We start from the raw sequence: 17,875 nt of genomic DNA, 5'->3' as shown, positions 1-17,875 counted from the left end.
GTGTCAATACAGAATAACCCCAGGACCCCTACCCCTATAACACCATGGAAATGCTGCTTTACCGCTGCTCTCTGCTATAGTGCTACCCTGGTATAACGATTTCTCATGCGTGATTTATTATAATAAATACTACTGGCAATGCCTCAATATGGAATGAGCGCCAGTATCTATTGCACTAGCAGAGTTCTGCCACAAGGGGGCACCGCAGAACGTCCATGTCTGGAATGCATATCATCAGTCTAGCGCAGATACTGTAGGCTACAACTCACACAACACCTTCCAGCATTAAGAGGAATTCATTAACCACATTTCAAACAGACCATAATGGCTGAAATGAATCGTTGCAGAGGATCGTAATCTGTACAGTGCCATATTAAAAAATATCTAGTCCTGGTTTTATGTTTTTCATACTTAAATGCAATCAAAAATAAGTAATGCCCATGTGAATAAAACATACAGAAAGAGAGCGAGACATGCTTCCTTTGCTACCAGCGTGCACGTCTTGTTAGCACGGTCCGATTGTTGGCCAATCCAGATTATCGGGGCTCGGATTAACTACCGCGGCACATTGCAAAGAGATCTCACTGCGGTTAGTATCAGCAAGCACATGTATTAGTCATACCATTGAATTCAACTCCACTTAACATCAACCTGGAAGTAAAGGCTGCTTTTCTTTTGTATTAATATATTTAATATAATATTTATTTTTATATAGCGCCTTTCATAGTGTATCGCCATCACAAAGTGCTTTACAGAGGTAGGCTGCGAACTGTGCATTATATGCAGAGTCACTTACAATAGGACATTGATTTAACATGGGCAGTGGTGGTATTTGGACCGGTGACCTTCTGGTTACAAGCCCTGGACTTTAACAACTGGACCACACTGCCCCTCATGTGTTTTAGGTTACCGATGATAAAGTCGTCTCTGCGCGTTGTCATCAATTTGCTCAGTCAAGTCATTAATATGGATTGATTGTACTTTAACTTCTGCTAATTATTAAGGCTTTTAATACATTGATTGCGCACGTTAACTTTAATCCATTGATATGATTTTATATGAATCAAATATGCCGGATTTAAAACAAACACAATGAAGTAGAAGCACAAAGAGTTTCATCTGAACTCAGGAGCAGCTTTAGTTCCTGTGTGCAAATTATTAGAGTAATTAACCTCTCAGAATCAGAGCAGAGGTGTTTTAAAAAGCCAAGGAGACGATTTTAAGCTATTTACTGTTGATTACGGTTTGGGGGTTTAATGCGACCATTTCATAAGGTAGGTGATCAATCGATCAATCGATCACACCCATGCACTGATAAATCGGCAGTATTGTTTTTTAGTTTTGTTTTCATTTCTGAAAATCACCCCACCCTTTTGAGTGATTACATTTTATCCAGCCAATCACACGCGTTGGAGGCGTGTCATGAGTGCGAGAGAATGCTGGTGTTTACCGGTCAGCGTGAATGGCTGCAGTGCCGGGAGATCAGTCTGGGTTGAGCCTGAATAAGGACTACCTCCTTCAGCTCTAGCAGCATCGGAGGCACCGGGACGAGATGGTGTGCAGCAGTAAAATTGGGTATCGATAGCTGGAAGGATGGGGTCCGGCGGCAGGTTGTACTGTGCGTTTATAAGCGCTTGCCTGGTGGTTTTGGGAATGTTATTAATGCTGCAGGTTTTTGTGGGGTTCCGAGCCCCAGGGCCGCGCTGGGTCACAAAGGACGGGGTTACCTTCACGATAATCAGCATTGACAACAGCCGAGATGGGGGGCAGCCGGGCGGTGGTGCGCGGGGAAACCAGCCGGAGAGAAGCGGCAGCCCTCGGGGACTTGAGACCAGGGGAGCCGTGTTCTTGGAGAGCGAAGCCGGCGTGCTCTGGGACTACATGCCGCAGTTCTACCAAGATGAGAACGAAAACGTCACGCAAAAGGTGAGATCACGTTCGTTTTTTTGTTAAAGAAAATCACTTGAACGTGTTAGTCCACTCACTGGAAACTGTGCAAAGTTCACAGGAACATTCTGGAAATGACACAACATAAAATTCGCCAGATTAATCTACTCACATTCGAATGTAAATTCGAATAATTGTAACACAGTACCGTACGCTGCTTTGTCGACTTTAATTTCCTACTAAAATGTACTCTTTGAACTGTCTAGTGATTTAGCTGTCGTCGCATTGAGGTGTAGCTGTTCATATTATTATGTGCAACACGTTGTTATACTTTCGAGATAGTGCGCGATGTGAGAGGCAGTGTATACTTTGGGGTTAATTGTGGGAGTGCTTGGTCGTTTACATGTTATTAAAGTTTGTAAGTATCCGAGCGGTATCTATATTACAGGGTTGAACACTTTTACTAAATTACACACTGTCAATTCACCCTTTATTTAACTGCGTTTAGCAGCGGTATAATGTATCCACCTTTTCGCTTTGGAGACGTGCGTGCGCCAACCAACTGAACAGACGCTGTGGGCTGCTGTTTACAGGCAACCCGCACAACTTGGAGTTACCAAACTGGTAAGATTATAACCTGATGCCGTGTGATTATCTCTTGTGTCCCCCTGGGGTTTGGAAGCAGTGAGGCGTGTCCCTCTGTGTTGAGGCCGTCGGCGGTGGGCTGGACGCTGTGTCAACAGCCGCACCGATTCCGTGAGTGACATGGCGAAATAGCTGGACTGAAAGATTGGCACATTTTGTAAGGAGCATCTGTTGAAAAAGTTGTCAATAATCAGTCACATTTATTAATGGATCTGTTCTGAGTTGTATTAAATCGCAATTGCACGTGCTATTAGTTATCCAGGAGAACACACAATACACAAAATTGCATCGTGAAAGTAAATGCAAGTTGAGCAGTCTGCTGGCATTTCTTCAGATACATTCAGCTGCAGTAGTTGCACCCCCTCTCCTACAGCCTGTGTAAGGTCAGCTCAAGCTGTCATCACCTGTAGGCAAAAGCATTCTTAGTCACTGTTTCAATTGCATTTGGAGCTGTTGGCGCTTGTAATTCAGCAGGCTAAGGGAAGTACAGTATGTGAAGGTTACACTTCTCCCGTGACTCAGTGGTACAATAGTGCCGTCCAGAAGATTCTTCTGTTGTACTGCAGCACTTTCGATAGTGCAGTCTTGCCTGAACATGAAGCACATCAGGGAGGGTCCCACTGTTAAGAGTCTCTGTAGTGCAGTCCTGCCTCTTCAAACATGAAGCACATCAGGGAGGGTCTCATTGTTAAAGAGTCTCTGTAGTGCAGTCCTGTCTGAACATGAAGCACATCAGGGAGGGTCTCATTGTTAAGAGTCTCTGTAGTGCAGTCCTGCCTCTTCAAACATGAAGCACATCAGGGAGGGTCTCGTTGTTAAGAGTCTCTGTAGTGCAGTCCTGTCTGAACATGAAGCACATCAGGGAGGGTCCCATTGTTAAGAGTCTCTGTAGTGCAGTCTTGCCTGAACATGAAGCACATCAGGGAGGGTCCCACTGTTAAGAGTCTCTGTAGTGCAGTCCTGTCTGAACATGAAGCACATCAGGGAGGGTCTCATTGTTAAGAGTCTCTGTAGTGCAGTCTTGCCTGAACATGAAGCACATCAGGGAGGGTCCCACTGTTAAGAGTCTCTGTAGTGCAGTCCTGCCTCTTCAAACATGAAGCACATCAGGGAGGGTCTCATTGTTAAGAGTCTCTGTAGTGCAGTCCTGTCTGAACATGAAGCACATCAGGGAGGGTCTCATTGTTAAGAGTCTCTGTAGTGCAGTCCTGTCTGAACATGAAGCACATCAGGGAGGGTCTCATTGTTAAGAGTCTCTGTAGTGCAGTCTTGCCTGAACATGAAGCACATCAGGGAGGGTCCCACTGTTAAGAGTCTCTGTAGTGCAGTCCTGCCTCTTCAAACATGAAGCACATCAGGGAGGGTCTCATTGTTAAGAGTCTCTGTAGTGCAGTCCTGTCTGAACATGAAGCACATCAGGGAGGGTCTCATTGTTAAGAGTCTCTGTAGTGCAGTCCTGCCTCTTCAAACATGAAGCACATCAGGGAGGGTCTCGTTGTTAAGAGTCTCTGTAGTGCAGTCCTGTCTGAACATGAAGCACATCAGGGAGGGTCCCATTGTTAAGAGTCTCTGTAGTGCAGTCCTGTCTGAACATGAAGCACATCAGGGAGGGTCTCATTGTTAAGAGTCTCTGTAGTGCAGTCCTGTCTGAACATGAAGCACATCAGGGATGTTCTCATTGTTAAGAGTCTCTGTAGTGCAGTCCTGTCTGAACATGAAGCACATCAGGGAGGGTCTCATTGTTAAAGAGTCTCTGTAGTGCAGTCCTGCCTCTTCAAACATGAAGCACATCAGGGAGGGTCTCGTTGTTAAGAGTCTCTGTAGTGCAGTCCTGTCTGAACATGAAGCACATCAGGGAGGGTCTCATTGTTAAGAGTCTCTGTAGTGCAGTCCTGTCTGAACATGAAGCACATCAGGGAGGGTCTCATTGTTAAAGAGTCTCTGTAGTGCAGTCTTGTCTGAACATGAAGCACATCAGGGAGGGTCCCATTGTTAAGAGTCTCTGTAGTGCAGTCCTGTCTGAACATGAAGCACATCAGGGAGGGTCTCATTGTTAAGAGTCTCTGTAGTGCAGTCCTGTCTGAACATGAAGCACATCAGGGAGGGTCTCATTGTTAAAGAGTCTCTGTAGTGCAGTCCTGTCTGAACATGAAGCACATCAGGGAGGGTCTCATTGTTAAGAGTCTCTGTAGTGCAGTCCTGTCTGAACATGAAGCACATCAGGGAGGGTCTCATTGTTAAGAGTCTCTGTAGTGCAGTCCTGTCTGAACATGAAGCACATCAGGGAGGGTCTCATTGTTAAGAGTCTCTGTAGTGCAGTCCTGTCTGAACATGAAGCACATCAGGGAGGGTCTCATTGTTAAGAGTCTCTGTAGTGCAGTCTTGCCTGAACATGAAGCACATCAGGGAGGGTCTCATTGTTAAGAGTCTCTGTAGTGCAGTCCTGTCTGAACATGAAGCACATCAGGGAGGGTCTCATTGTTAAGAGTCTCTGTAGTGCAGTCCTGTCTGAACATGAAGCACATCAGGGAGGGTCCCATTGTTAAGAGTCTCTGTAGTGCAGTCCTGTCTGAACATGAAGCACATCAGGGAGGGTCTCATTGTTAAGAGTCTCTGTAGTGCAGTCTTGCCTGAACATGAAGCACATCAGGGAGGGTCTCATTGTTAAGAGTCTCTGTAGTGCAGTCCTGTCTGAACATGAAGCACATCAGGGAGGGTCTCATTGTTAAGAGTCTCTGTAGTGCAGTCCTGTCTGAACATGAAGCACATCAGGGAGGGTCCCATTGTTAAGAGTCTCTGTAGTGCAGTCCTGTCTGAACATGAAGCACATCAGGGAGGGTCTCATTGTTAAGAGTCTCTGTAGTGCAGTCTTGCCTGAACATGAAGCACATCAGGGAGGGTCTCATTGTTAAGAGTCTCTGTAGTGCAGTCCTGTCTGAACATGAAGCACATCAGGGAGGGTCTCATTGTTAAGAGTCTCTGTAGTGCAGTCCTGTCTGAACATGAAGCACATCAGGGAGGGTCTCATTGTTAAGAGTCTCTGTAGTGCAGTCCTGTCTGAACATGAAGCACATCAGGGAGGGTCTCATTGTTAGGAGTCTCTGTAGTGCAGTCCTGTCTGAACATGAAGCACATCAGGGAGGGTCTCATTGTTAAAGAGTCTCTGTAGTGCAGTCCTGCCTCTTCAAACATGAAGCACATCAGGGAGGGTCTCATTGTTAAAGAGTCTCTGTAGTGCAGTCCTGCCTGAACATGAAGCACATCAGGGAGGGTCTCATTGTTAAAGAGTCTCTGTAGTGCAGTCCTGCCTCTTCAAACATGAAGCACATCAGGGAGGGTCTCATTGTTAAAGAGTCTCTGTAGTGCAGTCCTGCCTGAACATGAAGCACATCAGGGAGGGTCTCATTGTTAAGAGTCTCTGTAGTGCAGTCCTGTCTGAACATGAAGCACATCAGGGAGGGTCCCATTGTTAAGAGTCTCTGTAGTGCAGTCCTGTCTGAACATGAAGCACATCAGGGAGGGTCTCATTGTTAAAGAGTCTCTGTAGTGCAGTCCTGCCTCTTCAAACATGAAGCACATCAGGGAGGGTCTCATTGTTAAGAGTCTCTGTAGTGCAGTCCTGTCTGAACATGAAGCACATCAGGGAGGGTCCCATTGTGCAGTCCTGTCTGAACATGAAGCACATCAGGGATGTTCTCATTGTTAAGAGTCTCTGTAGTGCAGTCCTGTCTGAACATGAAGCACATCAGGGATGTTCTCATTGTGCAGTCCTGTCTGAACATGAAGCACATCAGGGATGTTCTCATTGTTAAGAGTCTCTGTAGTGCAGTCCTGTCTGAACATGAAGCACATCAGGGATGTTCTCATTGTTAACGATTTAGACAAATGCTTTATTAGATCTAGTGAATAAAGGGAAACATGCCATATGAAGCACATACTTGTATCCCTGATGCTCCCCTGTATTGTATACCATATGAAAGCTGCATTCCCCTAGATCAGGGCTTCTCAAAGCCAGTCCTGGGACCCCCTGTGTCTTCTGGTTTTCATTTCAGCTGAGCTCTCAATCACTTAACTAAACCCTTAATTGAACTGATCATTTACTTAATTATTATTATTATTATTTATTTATTTCTTAGCAGACGCCCTTATCCAGGGTGACTTACAATTGTTACAAGATATCAAATTATTTTTTTTACATACAATTACCCATTTATACAGTTGGGTTTTTACTGGAGCAGTCTAGGTAAAGTACCTTGCTCAAGGGTACAGCAGCAGTGTCCCACCCACCTGGGATTGAACCCACGACCCTCCAGAGTCGAGAGTCCAGAGCCCTAACCACCACTCCACACTGCTGCCCTAATTAGACTTTTTTACTTGTTTTCAGCTCTTAAACAGTTGCAGATTTCAAGTTAGCTATAACATTTTAAATCTGTATCTTTTTCAGAGCCGAGACCAATTAAAAAGGTCTAATTAAGCAAATTATTAGTTCAGTTAAAGGATTTAGTTAAGTGATTGAGAGCTCAGTTGGAATGAAAACCAGCAGACACAGGGGGTCCCAGGACCGGGTTTGAGAAGCCCTGCCCTAGATCAATAAAACCCCCAGGTTCTTACGAGTCTGAATATATGACTGCGTGTTGATTTGTTTCGTTTGTGAAGTCTCCATGCTGAAAAGCAGTCAAACCTAAGACTGCTGTTTGCAGATGATCTCTGTTTACAGTGCATGGCAACAGGACGATGAAGACTCTCTGGGTGTCTAGGGGCATTCCAGACATGACTAGCATAGCAATAGAAAGGGTTTTGAGGCTGCATGAAGTACTGGAACAGGTTCTGTAGATACTGTTATATTACAGCTGTAAGAACCCTTTTCTCCATGTGTTTACACTCGTTCATTTAACAACCCTAGAACCCCACAGCTCAGGGCAGTGCTTTTCAGGCTTGGTCCTCAAGTACCCCCAGTGATCCAGGTTTTAGTTTAAGTATTCGTTTTAAAGGTGCATTGCTTTCCAGTGCACATTATCTCTTACTGACGGACAGGCAATGAGGACTCTGGAGAATTAGCCCTGCGGTCTGAATACAAACAAGCATTGTGTGTCTGCCTCTCTAGCCAGACACCGGATGCTAAGTCTGTGTTTTGGTTTAGCCCAGACTCCGAGGCTCGGCTTACTAATCCTTGGCTGAGTTGGCATGACGATGCTGGGAGTGTCTGTGTGTGTGCTGGCCTGGCAGTTTGGCTGCTTACCTCTGCCCCCTCCTGATCCAGGTGTGTGGGCGCTCCCCACCTGGTTTCTGCTGCCATGGCAAAGGCAGCCATCATGAAAGCAGGTTTTGTCTGGCAGGAGGCCCAGGGTGTTCATCACAGCTCTCCCTGGATGTGAGTCAATCAGAGCTCTGCTCCAGGTGGTGGAGCTCTTCCCTCCCCTGTCTCTGATCACAGAACTGGGATACACATTTTTTTTCACTCTTCTTGTCTAACAAAGGAAGGTTAAAGGGGTTGCCATTATTAACCTGCTGTCTGCATATCCCCGATGGCAGGGATCTGGTGGAGACATACGTGCGTACCTGTGCCAGTTTAACATCTGGAGCACACGTCCTCAACCTTCTGATTGGTCTCTTTTTAAATCGGCTTTAAATGGGTACCCCCAACTGAAAACTGAGGCAAAACCGCTAACAAGAAGGATGCATTATACACTATACAGGGATGGAAGAAGATTCCTATTGAATAGTTTCCCCCAGTCCTTGGTTTACTATCAGCCTGATTAGCCCCACTGTATCTGTAACAATCTCAGGTGTGTTTTATTAAACTCCTAGTAAAACCAGGACTGGATCAAACTGCTGTGCTATGGGAGTCTTATTTCCATCCCCGTGCTACAGTGAATGTTTGTCTGTAGGTATCAAAAGGCCTGTCTCTCACCACAACAGTGAAACGGCGTGTTTTGTCTGTTAGATATATATAGTGTTGTATTAAAGAGAGGTTTCCAGAATCTCCTGGGTAATGGTATGAGAAGCACTTGTCCTGTGCTGTGTATCACACACCTCCATTGTGTGTGTGTGAACAGTGCGTGCAGGTCATGGTCATACAGTTGCCATGTTACTGATGGCTCTAATGTTGCGTTTACACCTTGCCTTGTAATAGCTGCTTAAAGCTGAGGGAACACAAAAACACACTGTGGCTTGGAACTTATTTTCAGGGCACACCAGGGGAGACTTGGGGTTTGATACGGCAACGTTGCCTCAAACTAGGTCTCCCGGTCTCCTGGAACCAGGTTTCAAGCCGCTGTTCCTGAAAAAATGGCTTTGTGTTCCCTCAGCTTTATCAAGGGAGCAAGGCAAGTTCTTAACTATTCGACCATACGAATGTATTGAAACCCGTTTCAGATTTACTATGAGCTTAAATGGTAACAAGCCAGCGCTTGATCTATAGCGGAGGAGCGGAATCCAATCCTGGAGGGCCATTCTTCTCCAACTTTAACTGGTGTGATGAAATAATGACCTTCAGGGCCTGGGAGGAGGGTTCAGTGGTCCATTAAACTGTTTAGACAGGATTGGAACAAAGATCTGGGCTTAATGATCTTCTAAAGAGACGTCTCAACCCCAGCCCCTCTGATGTTCACATAATGGACTGGGGCTCAATAAATCAAATGGACTCCCTCGACTGGGGTCAGCTTTGTTCACCTCTGACCTAAAGGTAGGCTTGTCAACGTTTATTTCTCAGGGGCTCAAAAAATACTGTAATAAATCATTTGCTTTAACAGTACATACTTGACCGTGGTTTTTCACTGGAACACAGTGAGTCCTGATCATTATAGGACTTTCAGTTTAGGAGTCGTTTCTGACCAGCTGAGCGGACGACGCGCTGTGACTGAGTGGGGCGGAGACACTGATATCCAACGAGAGCAATAGGAAAGCGCAGGTGTGATTGACGTAAGGAAAATATTGGAGATGGGGCCATTTGGAAAGGACCTCGGAGCAACACACTCACATTTCAAATCTACACCTCATTTGCTGTGATTTTCCTCAGCTTGAATATCTCCGACCCGGCCGCGTTTGGTCACCTGCTGGTCAGAAGCAAAGAATAAGCTTGGGCCGTGACGCTGTCCTGCAACACCCCCCTTCGATCTTTTAATTGATTCATTCTTCGAGTATTGTAACTAAAAGTGGCTGTGTGGCTTTCAAGAGAAGGGGAGTGCGGGGCAGATGTACTGTGCAGTCAGAACAATTCAACAGAAAATTGAATATCATTTTATTACACAACAATACGTTAATTCTAGTATTACACATTTCAGATGTAGCGCTTAGAAAGGGCTTGTGATTTCAGTTTAGCATTTCAGATTGTTAAAGAAAAGTAATACAATTATACAATCACGCTGTAAAAAACGTTTCCAGAATTACAAATTCACTTCTACATAAACATCCCCTCTTCTAATTTTTATTTCACATTTTTCTGGACAGGTTCAGAAACAACAGCAATTTCATAATCGCTTCCTTTTTGTTTTAACCATTGTTCAAACAAGCTTACAGCCTACTTACATTTTGCCTGAATACTACTCGAAAACCAGTCGCTGGCATTTGGATTTAGATCTTCATCTGTTTTAGGTTTAAGTGTAGACTTAAAACAGTGAAAGCAACATGATCAAAAAGATGTTCATCAACTCCTAAAATCTGAAATATCTGGGACTCCTTGCTTCGGCAGCTGCTAGAACCCATTCCTCGTGTGTCAGGGGTGTGGTGCTGGTTACCTGTTAAGCATGTTATTGACTGGTGGTCTTCATTGACAAAGGAGGCTGGGTGTTATAATAGAGGTTTAATGGTTAATGAAAGGGTTACACGTAATAAAACCAGAACATGTCCTTTGTTTGTTCATCTGCTTGGGGGGCACCACAAAGCTAATGAAACAAAGTTACTGTTTAATCTGCCCCTGAGCCCTGAGAGGGAGAGAGAGAGAGGGGGAGAGAATGAGAGAGAGCAGGGAGGGAGGAGGCAGGAGAGAGAGAGTGAGAGTGGGAGCGGAGGCAGGGAGAGGAGGCAGGGGGGAGAGAGAGAGCGAGAGGGAGCGGAGGCAGGGGGGAGAGAGAGAGAGCGAGAGGGAGCGGAGGCAGGGAGAGGAGGCAGGGGGGAGAGAGCGAGAGAGAGAGCAGGGAGGGAGGAGGCGGGAGAGAGAGAATGAGAGAGGGAGCGGAGGCAGGGAGAGGAGGCAGGGGGAGAGAGAGAGAGAGAGAGAGCGAGAGAGGGAGAGGAGGCAGGGGGGAGAGAGAGAGCGAGAGGTAGCGGAGGCAGGGAGAGGAGGCAGGGGGAGAGCGAGAGGGAGCGGAGGCAGGGAGAGGAGGCAGGGGGGAGAGAGCGAGAGAGGGAGAGGAGCCAGGGGGAGAGAGAGAGAGAGAGAGAGAGCGAGAGAGGGAGCGGAGGCAGGGGGGAGAGCGAGAGCGAGAGGGAGCGGAGGCAGGGAGAGGAGGCAGGGGGGAGAGAGCGAGAGAGGGAGAGGAGGCAGGGGGAGAGAGAGAGCGAGAGAGGGAGCGGAGGCAGGGAGAGGAGGCAGGGGAGAGAGAGCGAGAGCGAGAGCGAGAGCGAGAGCGAGAGCGAGAGCGAGAGAGTTCCAGCCATCCAGCCATCACTGCAACAACAAAGACACATTCTTCACATTTCTTAGCTGGAGTTGAAAGCTGTGTGTCGGCTTTGTGTCTGGCTGAGTGGTTGCATGAATCTGACCTCGCAGCCCTAAGTAAGGGCTGAGTTGCTCATGGAGCATGTCTATCAGTTGTGGCCTGAAGGGAACTTCCTTTGGCAGTAAATTTAAGTTTTTAAACTTGTACTGCGGAGGAAGGCCGGGCCCAGTTGTCTGCCTCCCTGCCCCGCCCCCCCAAAACACACACAAACTACACAAACACACTCAAACCCATTCACACACACACACACACAAACACATTCTCACAAACACATTCTCACACACACACCCAAACCCATTCACACACACACACACACACACACATAAACACATTCTCACACACACACAGACACACAAACCCATTCACACACACGCACAGTCACACACACATAAACACATTCTCACAAACACATTCACACACACACACAAACCCATTCACACACACACACACACAAACCCATTCACACACACAAACCCATTCTCACACACACACACACACACACAAACCCATTCACACACACAAACCCATTCTCACACACACACACCCAAACCCATTCACACACACACACACACACACACACACAAACCCATTCACACACACACAAACCCATTCTCACATACACGCACACACACAAACCCATTCACACACACAGACACACACGCACACACACCCAAACCCATTCACACACACACACACACACACACAAACCCATTCACACACACACACACACACACAAACCCATTCACACACACACACACACAAACCCATTCACACACACACACACAAACCCATTCACACACACATAGAGCTTTGATTGCTTCAATTAAACAATAAAGACGCAGACTGGAACCAGTGGGGGCGTGGGGGCTCCCCAACCAGCATCATTACTATCATTACGTTCTCTTTCTGTTTCCAATACAAAAGATATTTCATTACAGTAAGTGGGGAGCCATTTTTTCATTGGGCTTCATCCAGAGCGCGTGAGCTCTCGTCAAACTGAGAGGAAGTCCAACCATACCTCACAGAGCTGCTGTCTTCTATCAGCAGGAAAAGAAAAATGCTTCAAGAGATTATAAAACATGAACTTCCTCTGAATCCCTGCACTCTACTTCAAGAGCTGACAGGAGGGAATGCAGAAACACTGAAAGCTCAGGAGTCGCTGGGACCAAGTTTTACAAGAACTCAAACTTCTAGAAGCCTCTCGCTTGGGCTCACCTCACTAACCAATCACTACTGTATCAGTAACTTGCATGTTTCTGTGTTCCTTCCTGGAGGAAGTGCAGCTTCAAAATATCCGAGAGGAGCGATCAGCTCATTCATTCTTTCAAATAGGAAAATGTGAGAGTTAAAGAAGGATGGCCATACATGTTGGATTCTGGGATCTGCTCAGATCTCAGGAATCCAACAGCACGCTTCCATCTGTACCATGAGAACAGTGCGTGTGTCTCCTCCTTTCTATCTGCAGTCTGCAATCCAGTGTGTGTGTCTCCTCCTTTCTATCTGCAGTCTGCAATCCAGTGCGTGTGTCTCCTCCTTTCTATCTGCAGTCTGCAATCCAGTGCGTGTGTCTCCTCCTTTCTATCTGCAGTCTGCAATCCAGTGTGTGTGTCTCCTCCTTTCTATCTGCAGTCTGCAATCCAGTGCGTGTGTCTCCTCCTTTCTATCTGCAGTCTGCAATCCAGTGAGTGTGTCTCCTCCTTTCTATCTGCTGTCTGCAATCCAGTGCGTGTGTCTCCTCCTTTCTATCTGCTGTCTGCAATCCAGTGCGTGTGTCTCCTCCTTTCTATCTGCAGTCTGCAATCCAGTGCGTGTGTCTCCTCCTTTCTATCTGCAGTCTGCAATCCAGTGCGTGTGTCTCCTCCTTTCTATCTGCAGTCTGCAATCCAGTGCGTGTGTCTCCTCCTTTCTATCTGCAGTCTGCAATCCAGTGCGTGTGTCTCCTCCTTTCTATCTGCAGTCTGCAATCCAGTGCGTGTGTCTCCTCCTTTCTATCTGCAGTCTGCAATCCAGTGCGTGTGTCTCCTCCTTTCTATCTGCAGTCTGCAATCCAGTGCGTGTGTCTCCTCCTTTCTATCTGCAGTCTGCAATCCAGTGTGTGTGTCTCCTCCTTTCTATCTGCAGTCTGCAATCCAGTGTGTGTGTCTCCTCCTTTCTATCTGCAGTCTGCAATACAATCTGCAGCCGGACATTACACAAGTAAAAAATCAAGTGTATGTGTCACGTTTTTGTATGATTGCTATTATGAAATGAATTCACCATCATCATTTCCATGAGTGTAATATTTTCACATCCTTCACCTTCAGCCTACATTTTTCTTTCAGGCTCTCGTGTCCTTTGTATTGGACATTCATTAGGTAACTTCCCCCATCAATGTGGAGAGATGGAGTTCTGCCAGCCCGCAGTCCTAACTGAAGCAGACAGACAGACAGACAGAGAGTCCTCATTGAAATGGATGTGATCACGATCTGCTGCTGATGGAAATAAACAAGTCTGATTTCCAGACCTGGGCAGTATCATGAGGTTCCCCTGTGTTTATCTAAGGAGCTCTGGTGTTTGTGAATCAGTGTAACTGACTCTCAGACTGACTGAGTGCTTTGTGTTCCTCCTCAGCAGAGTGATCGCAGCCAGATAGACCTGCAGCCCTGGGCAGGTGGACAGCCCTCCTTCAAAGCTGAGGTGCAGCGCTTCATTGAGTACATCAGCACCACGCAGGTCAGTGTGCGACAGAGAGAGGCCGTGCGCGACAGAGAGAGGCCGTCATTGATAGAGGCTGAGTGGCAGAGGTGCTGTGATACACAGATGCTGTGACACTGACAGAGACTGTGTGACAGAGAGGGGCTGTGACACAGAGAGGCAGTGTGACTGAGATGCTGTCACTCTACAGGACAGCGGGTGATTCTTCATGAGTGTTCACCAGTGCAGGAGCACAGCCTATCAACTTACCAGAGAGACTGCTAACTCTGATAAAGGTGTTAACTGAAGTTTTTGTCTACTTGACTGGTTTCTTACATGATTGTTATTAAAACAGCAGCAGTTAAATTAAAGCGCTTCCAATGATATTTTTGTAGTTTTTCTTTTTATTGCTACCTTACCCTTTAATGATTTTTGCAATCCTTCTACGTGGTGCTTAAGTCTGTATGAAGGTGCTTTGACTCCATGGTAGTTGCCTGTCGTAGAATGTTGTAATGTAGGATTTAGTATTTGAGAAATTGCAAAAAGGACCATTCAGAATGACAAGAACAATAAAGATATGAAGCTGTATTGGAAGCTAGTTATTCTTTAACTATTGGACAGTAAGGGCCGAGTTCACTAGAGAGTGCAGGGATGCTTGATGCTGCCCCCTAGTGAGAGCTGAGGGAAACAATTAGTATCAAGCCATCCGTGCTAGAACGTGTGCCTCAAGAAGTCTTTGAAGTAATTTATTAAAAAGTAAACATAGAACTACATTTTATGGTAAGAAAGCCCTCCCACTAGCAGGCCTGGGTTTATAGGGCACGCTGTTGAAGTCCTTATAATATAGTTCCGAGGTGTAGTTGAAATCCCTTTTTGGCAGAGCTGAGGCAGTGTTTGTGTCCCCCTGCAGGTGCACTGTGCCCGGGAGCTGACGGCAGGCGCGCCCCAGGAGGAGAAGATCTTGGCTGGCTCCTGGACTGTCTGCCTGGAGGGCTGGTTTCTGAACAAGGAAATGGGGCCTTGTGTGGCCTACTCCTTCAGGTAGGAAGTGTGACACTATATACCGCACTCCGGAATGGGGGATCCCTGCTTTACTGTTCCTCTTTCCTTTTTATGGTGTTATTCTTACTGCAATTACTCCAATGTCGTGTTTTTGTTTTTGATAAGTCTGCATTAAGGCTGCTCTTCAGTTCTAGTCTGCCATTGATATTTGTAACTGTCTTTAGCAAAGTAAGAAGCAGCGCCATCTGGTGATCGGCCACTTTGGATCAGTGTTTTCACTGGACCCTCCCTCGTCTTTTCCAGTGTTGAAGATCTTCTTTTGGTTCTTTTATATTGGATTGTGAATTTAAAGACTGATGGAAAGTTGCAGTTCAATCTCACTCGAATGGTCTTACCTGCAGGACAGGAGCCAGGAGGCAGCAGTTTATCTGTCGGATTCTATGTGAAACGTACATCTCAGCGCTATAGGAGTCAAGATTTTCAACACAGTCTCACACTGTGCCATCTGTTGAATGGCTGATTGTGTTCATATAAAGTTGAACCTGTGGGAAATGGTGCATGACAAAAACAAGGTTCTTAAAGCCATCAGTAATATTGTAGCTTTACCATGCTTTTCCTATGGTTATTCATTTACCATAGTTTTCAAAGTTTTGAATTGCTTTACTATACCTCGCTGTTCTTTATAATGCTTCCCTGTGCTTTACCATGCTTTCACTGTGCTTTATTACACTCTGCTATGCTTTTACTATGGTGAACTGGTACATGGGTGGACTCTGATAACAACGGAAAGTGCCATACCCGCCAGACAAAGTCCCAGTGACCCTGTCTCTTCAGAAAGGAGGGCGTTGTGAACCGGCTTGTCTTGTAATGGATTATTCCGTGCATGTGAAGGGGGGATAGCCCCCATGCTGTGTTCTGTGCTGAGGTGTGATATCCAGCCTCTTCCAGTCTAGATCAGAAGGACGCTGGCTTCGTGTCTCGCATGGCGTCGCTGGCGGGCTGCGAGGTGCACCAGTTTGACCCCGGTGCCAGGCCCGTCCTGGGACGAGACGAGAGAGGGGTGAAGCGCCATCAGACCTGGCTGGACTGGCGGGAGCCGAAACACGGGAGCCGCAGGAACACCCCCAAAAAACTGGGGCTCATCATGGAGAGCCTGGGACACCACAAGGTAATGACATACACAAGCCTGGACCCTCCTTTCAGCAGCACTGCCCTGAGCAGCAGTGGAGGGTCTCATTGCGTGTGCTGCACCCTCTGGTGAGTCTGGGGGCGTCAGCGCCCTCTGGTGAGAGTTGAGTGGTGCTGCACCCTCTGGTGAGTCTGGAGGTGTCGGCGCCCTCTGGTGGGAGGACTGCAATTTTGTTGCCTGCTGTTTGGTGCCTGCCAAATTTCAGCTGTACAAAGTGACTAAATGGCTTTATAACCACACTTGGACAGTGATGTGCTGTTGATATCCTGGGCAGGTATATTTGTTACTGATAGAGCTTTTTGTGTGCAAAATACATCTTTTAGGGTTGTAAATTCAACAATTGGACAAATGAAACTGGCATCCATTAAGAGGCGTTGTAGCACCAGTCTCTCTGGCCTGTGGATATCCTTTGGTCCCTTTTATTATAATTCTATAAATATGATTATTATTGTATAATAATAATCTCCCCCTGTCTCTCCCCCCCTCCCAGGTGGAGTTTGTGCAGGCAGACCTGGAGAGTGCAGAGTGGAAGGTTCTGGAAAACCTGGTTCTGGACGGGACGCTAGGCCGGATCCAGCAGCTGGTAGTGACGGTGCACCTGCACTGGGCTGGGTTCGAGGTGGGAGGCAGCGAGGCAGGGGTGGTGCGTTTCTGGTACAGCCTGCTGAAGGAGCTCCAGGGCGCAGGGTACCGGCTGCTGCACAGCGCCACGGGGCCCGGCCACACCATCCTGAGACACCGCCTGGCTGGAGTCAGCAGCACTTACACACTGAGCTGGGTCAACACCAGGTGGAACTACTGAGCTGAGTGACGTTCTACACCAGGGAAAAGTAACTGAGCGCACCGAGGTCTCTTCTGTACCTGGGATAAGTGACCTCAAGGTGGAGCCAGTGAGCAGAGAGCACGGACTGCATGCAGAGCAGAAGAGGGATTAATAATGCCACGTTTCTATCTGCCACTGGGACCGTGTTTAAAGTGGATTTGAACTCGATTTTGTCTGAGGCCCAGGACTGAGTGTGAGACGGGTTAATAATAATGAAACGTATAGTAAATGTATTTTGCGTGTTGTCAGTCTGTACTGTAGCAGACTCTCCTAACGCTGGCACTGGCTTGCCCTGCTGAATATCCCTCGGCTGCCAGCAGGGTAACAGAGGCACCAGACTATGTTATAGAATGAACTGTGGAGCTAGGCTGTGTGTCTGGACTCTATACTGTCTCCTCACCTGCATTAATATCACAGCAGCCTGACCAGCGTTACAAGGACTCGCTTTGTTTCCAGGAGTCTTTTGAAACAGCAAGACAGTTGTTTTTCACAGTGGATTTCTGCTTTTGTACTCTGTTTTGTGTTTTGTTTGTTTTGTATTTATTGAGTTTTTTTGGAAAATGAATAAAAAATTTGAAAATTAAAGAATGCAGCAAAACTGACTTGATATTTCCTTGAAATTCCCTCATTAGGGTTATTAGTGAGGTAGAACTTTAAAAAACAAAATCAAACCGACATTGGTGTCCCGGATTCAGTTCTATATACAGGGGCAGTAACTACATGTAGTTTCACTGGGGTCTGAACTGAGGAGGGAGCTCCATACATTAGCACTTCATAAAGTTTTCCCTTCATAAAGTTTGGTTGTAAGTATGTGCATTCAATAATGTATAAAACAGAAGGACAGTGGTGTTAATGTGTGTGTAGTTTAAGGTAGAACCACAATTATTGAGGTAAAACTACATCGTGGCCAAAAAGTACATTTAAAAATTGTCAACATTTGGGATTAACGAGAGGGAAATCAACTGCCTTGTGCCATTAATAATTCTAACATCTGCC

General features: G+C 46.6%; 1 protein-coding gene across 2 annotated transcripts; it reads left to right on the top strand.

Annotated features, from left to right (window-relative positions):
* The first annotated feature begins 1,415 nt into the window (after window positions 1–1,415).
* On the top strand, window positions 1,416–17,467 carry LOC117964058 (probable methyltransferase-like protein 24). Of its 2 annotated transcripts, none has more exons than XM_058997718.1 (5): window positions 1,416–1,926; window positions 13,806–13,904; window positions 14,776–14,906; window positions 15,816–16,035; window positions 16,547–17,467. In XM_058997718.1, the coding sequence occupies exons 1-5, from the start codon at window positions 1,594–1,596 to the stop codon at window positions 16,856–16,858; spliced, it is 1,095 nt and encodes a 364-aa protein (XP_058853701.1). In that variant the 5' UTR covers window positions 1,416–1,593; the 3' UTR covers window positions 16,859–17,467. The 2 variants fall into 2 exon arrangements, with proteins under 2 accessions (XP_058853701.1, XP_034762212.1); XM_034906321.2 differs by having other exon boundaries at window positions 13,803–13,904.
* Window positions 17,468–17,875: the final 408 nt, after the last annotated feature.

This window comes from Acipenser ruthenus, chromosome 23 (assembly GCF_902713425.1).
Source record: "Acipenser ruthenus chromosome 23, fAciRut3.2 maternal haplotype, whole genome shotgun sequence".
NCBI classification, from domain to species: Eukaryota; Metazoa; Chordata; class Actinopteri; order Acipenseriformes; family Acipenseridae; genus Acipenser; species Acipenser ruthenus.
This window is presented reverse-complemented; position numbering and strand designations above follow the sequence as displayed.

What these genes read in the sequence shown, in the direction of transcription:
- LOC117964058 (XM_034906321.2), top strand. Translation starts at nt 1,594, where the DNA reads ATGGGGTCCGGCGGCAGGTTGTACTGTGCGTTTATAAGCGCTTGCCTG. An exon ending in ACGAAAACGTCACGCAAAAG is followed by an intron (nt 1,927 to 13,802) that starts GTGAGATCACGT and finishes GTTCCTCCTCAG; the next exon opens with CAGAGTGATCGCAGCCAGAT. An exon ending in AGAGCCTGGGACACCACAAG is followed by an intron (nt 16,036 to 16,546) that starts GTAATGACATAC and finishes CCCCCCTCCCAG; the next exon opens with GTGGAGTTTGTGCAGGCAGA.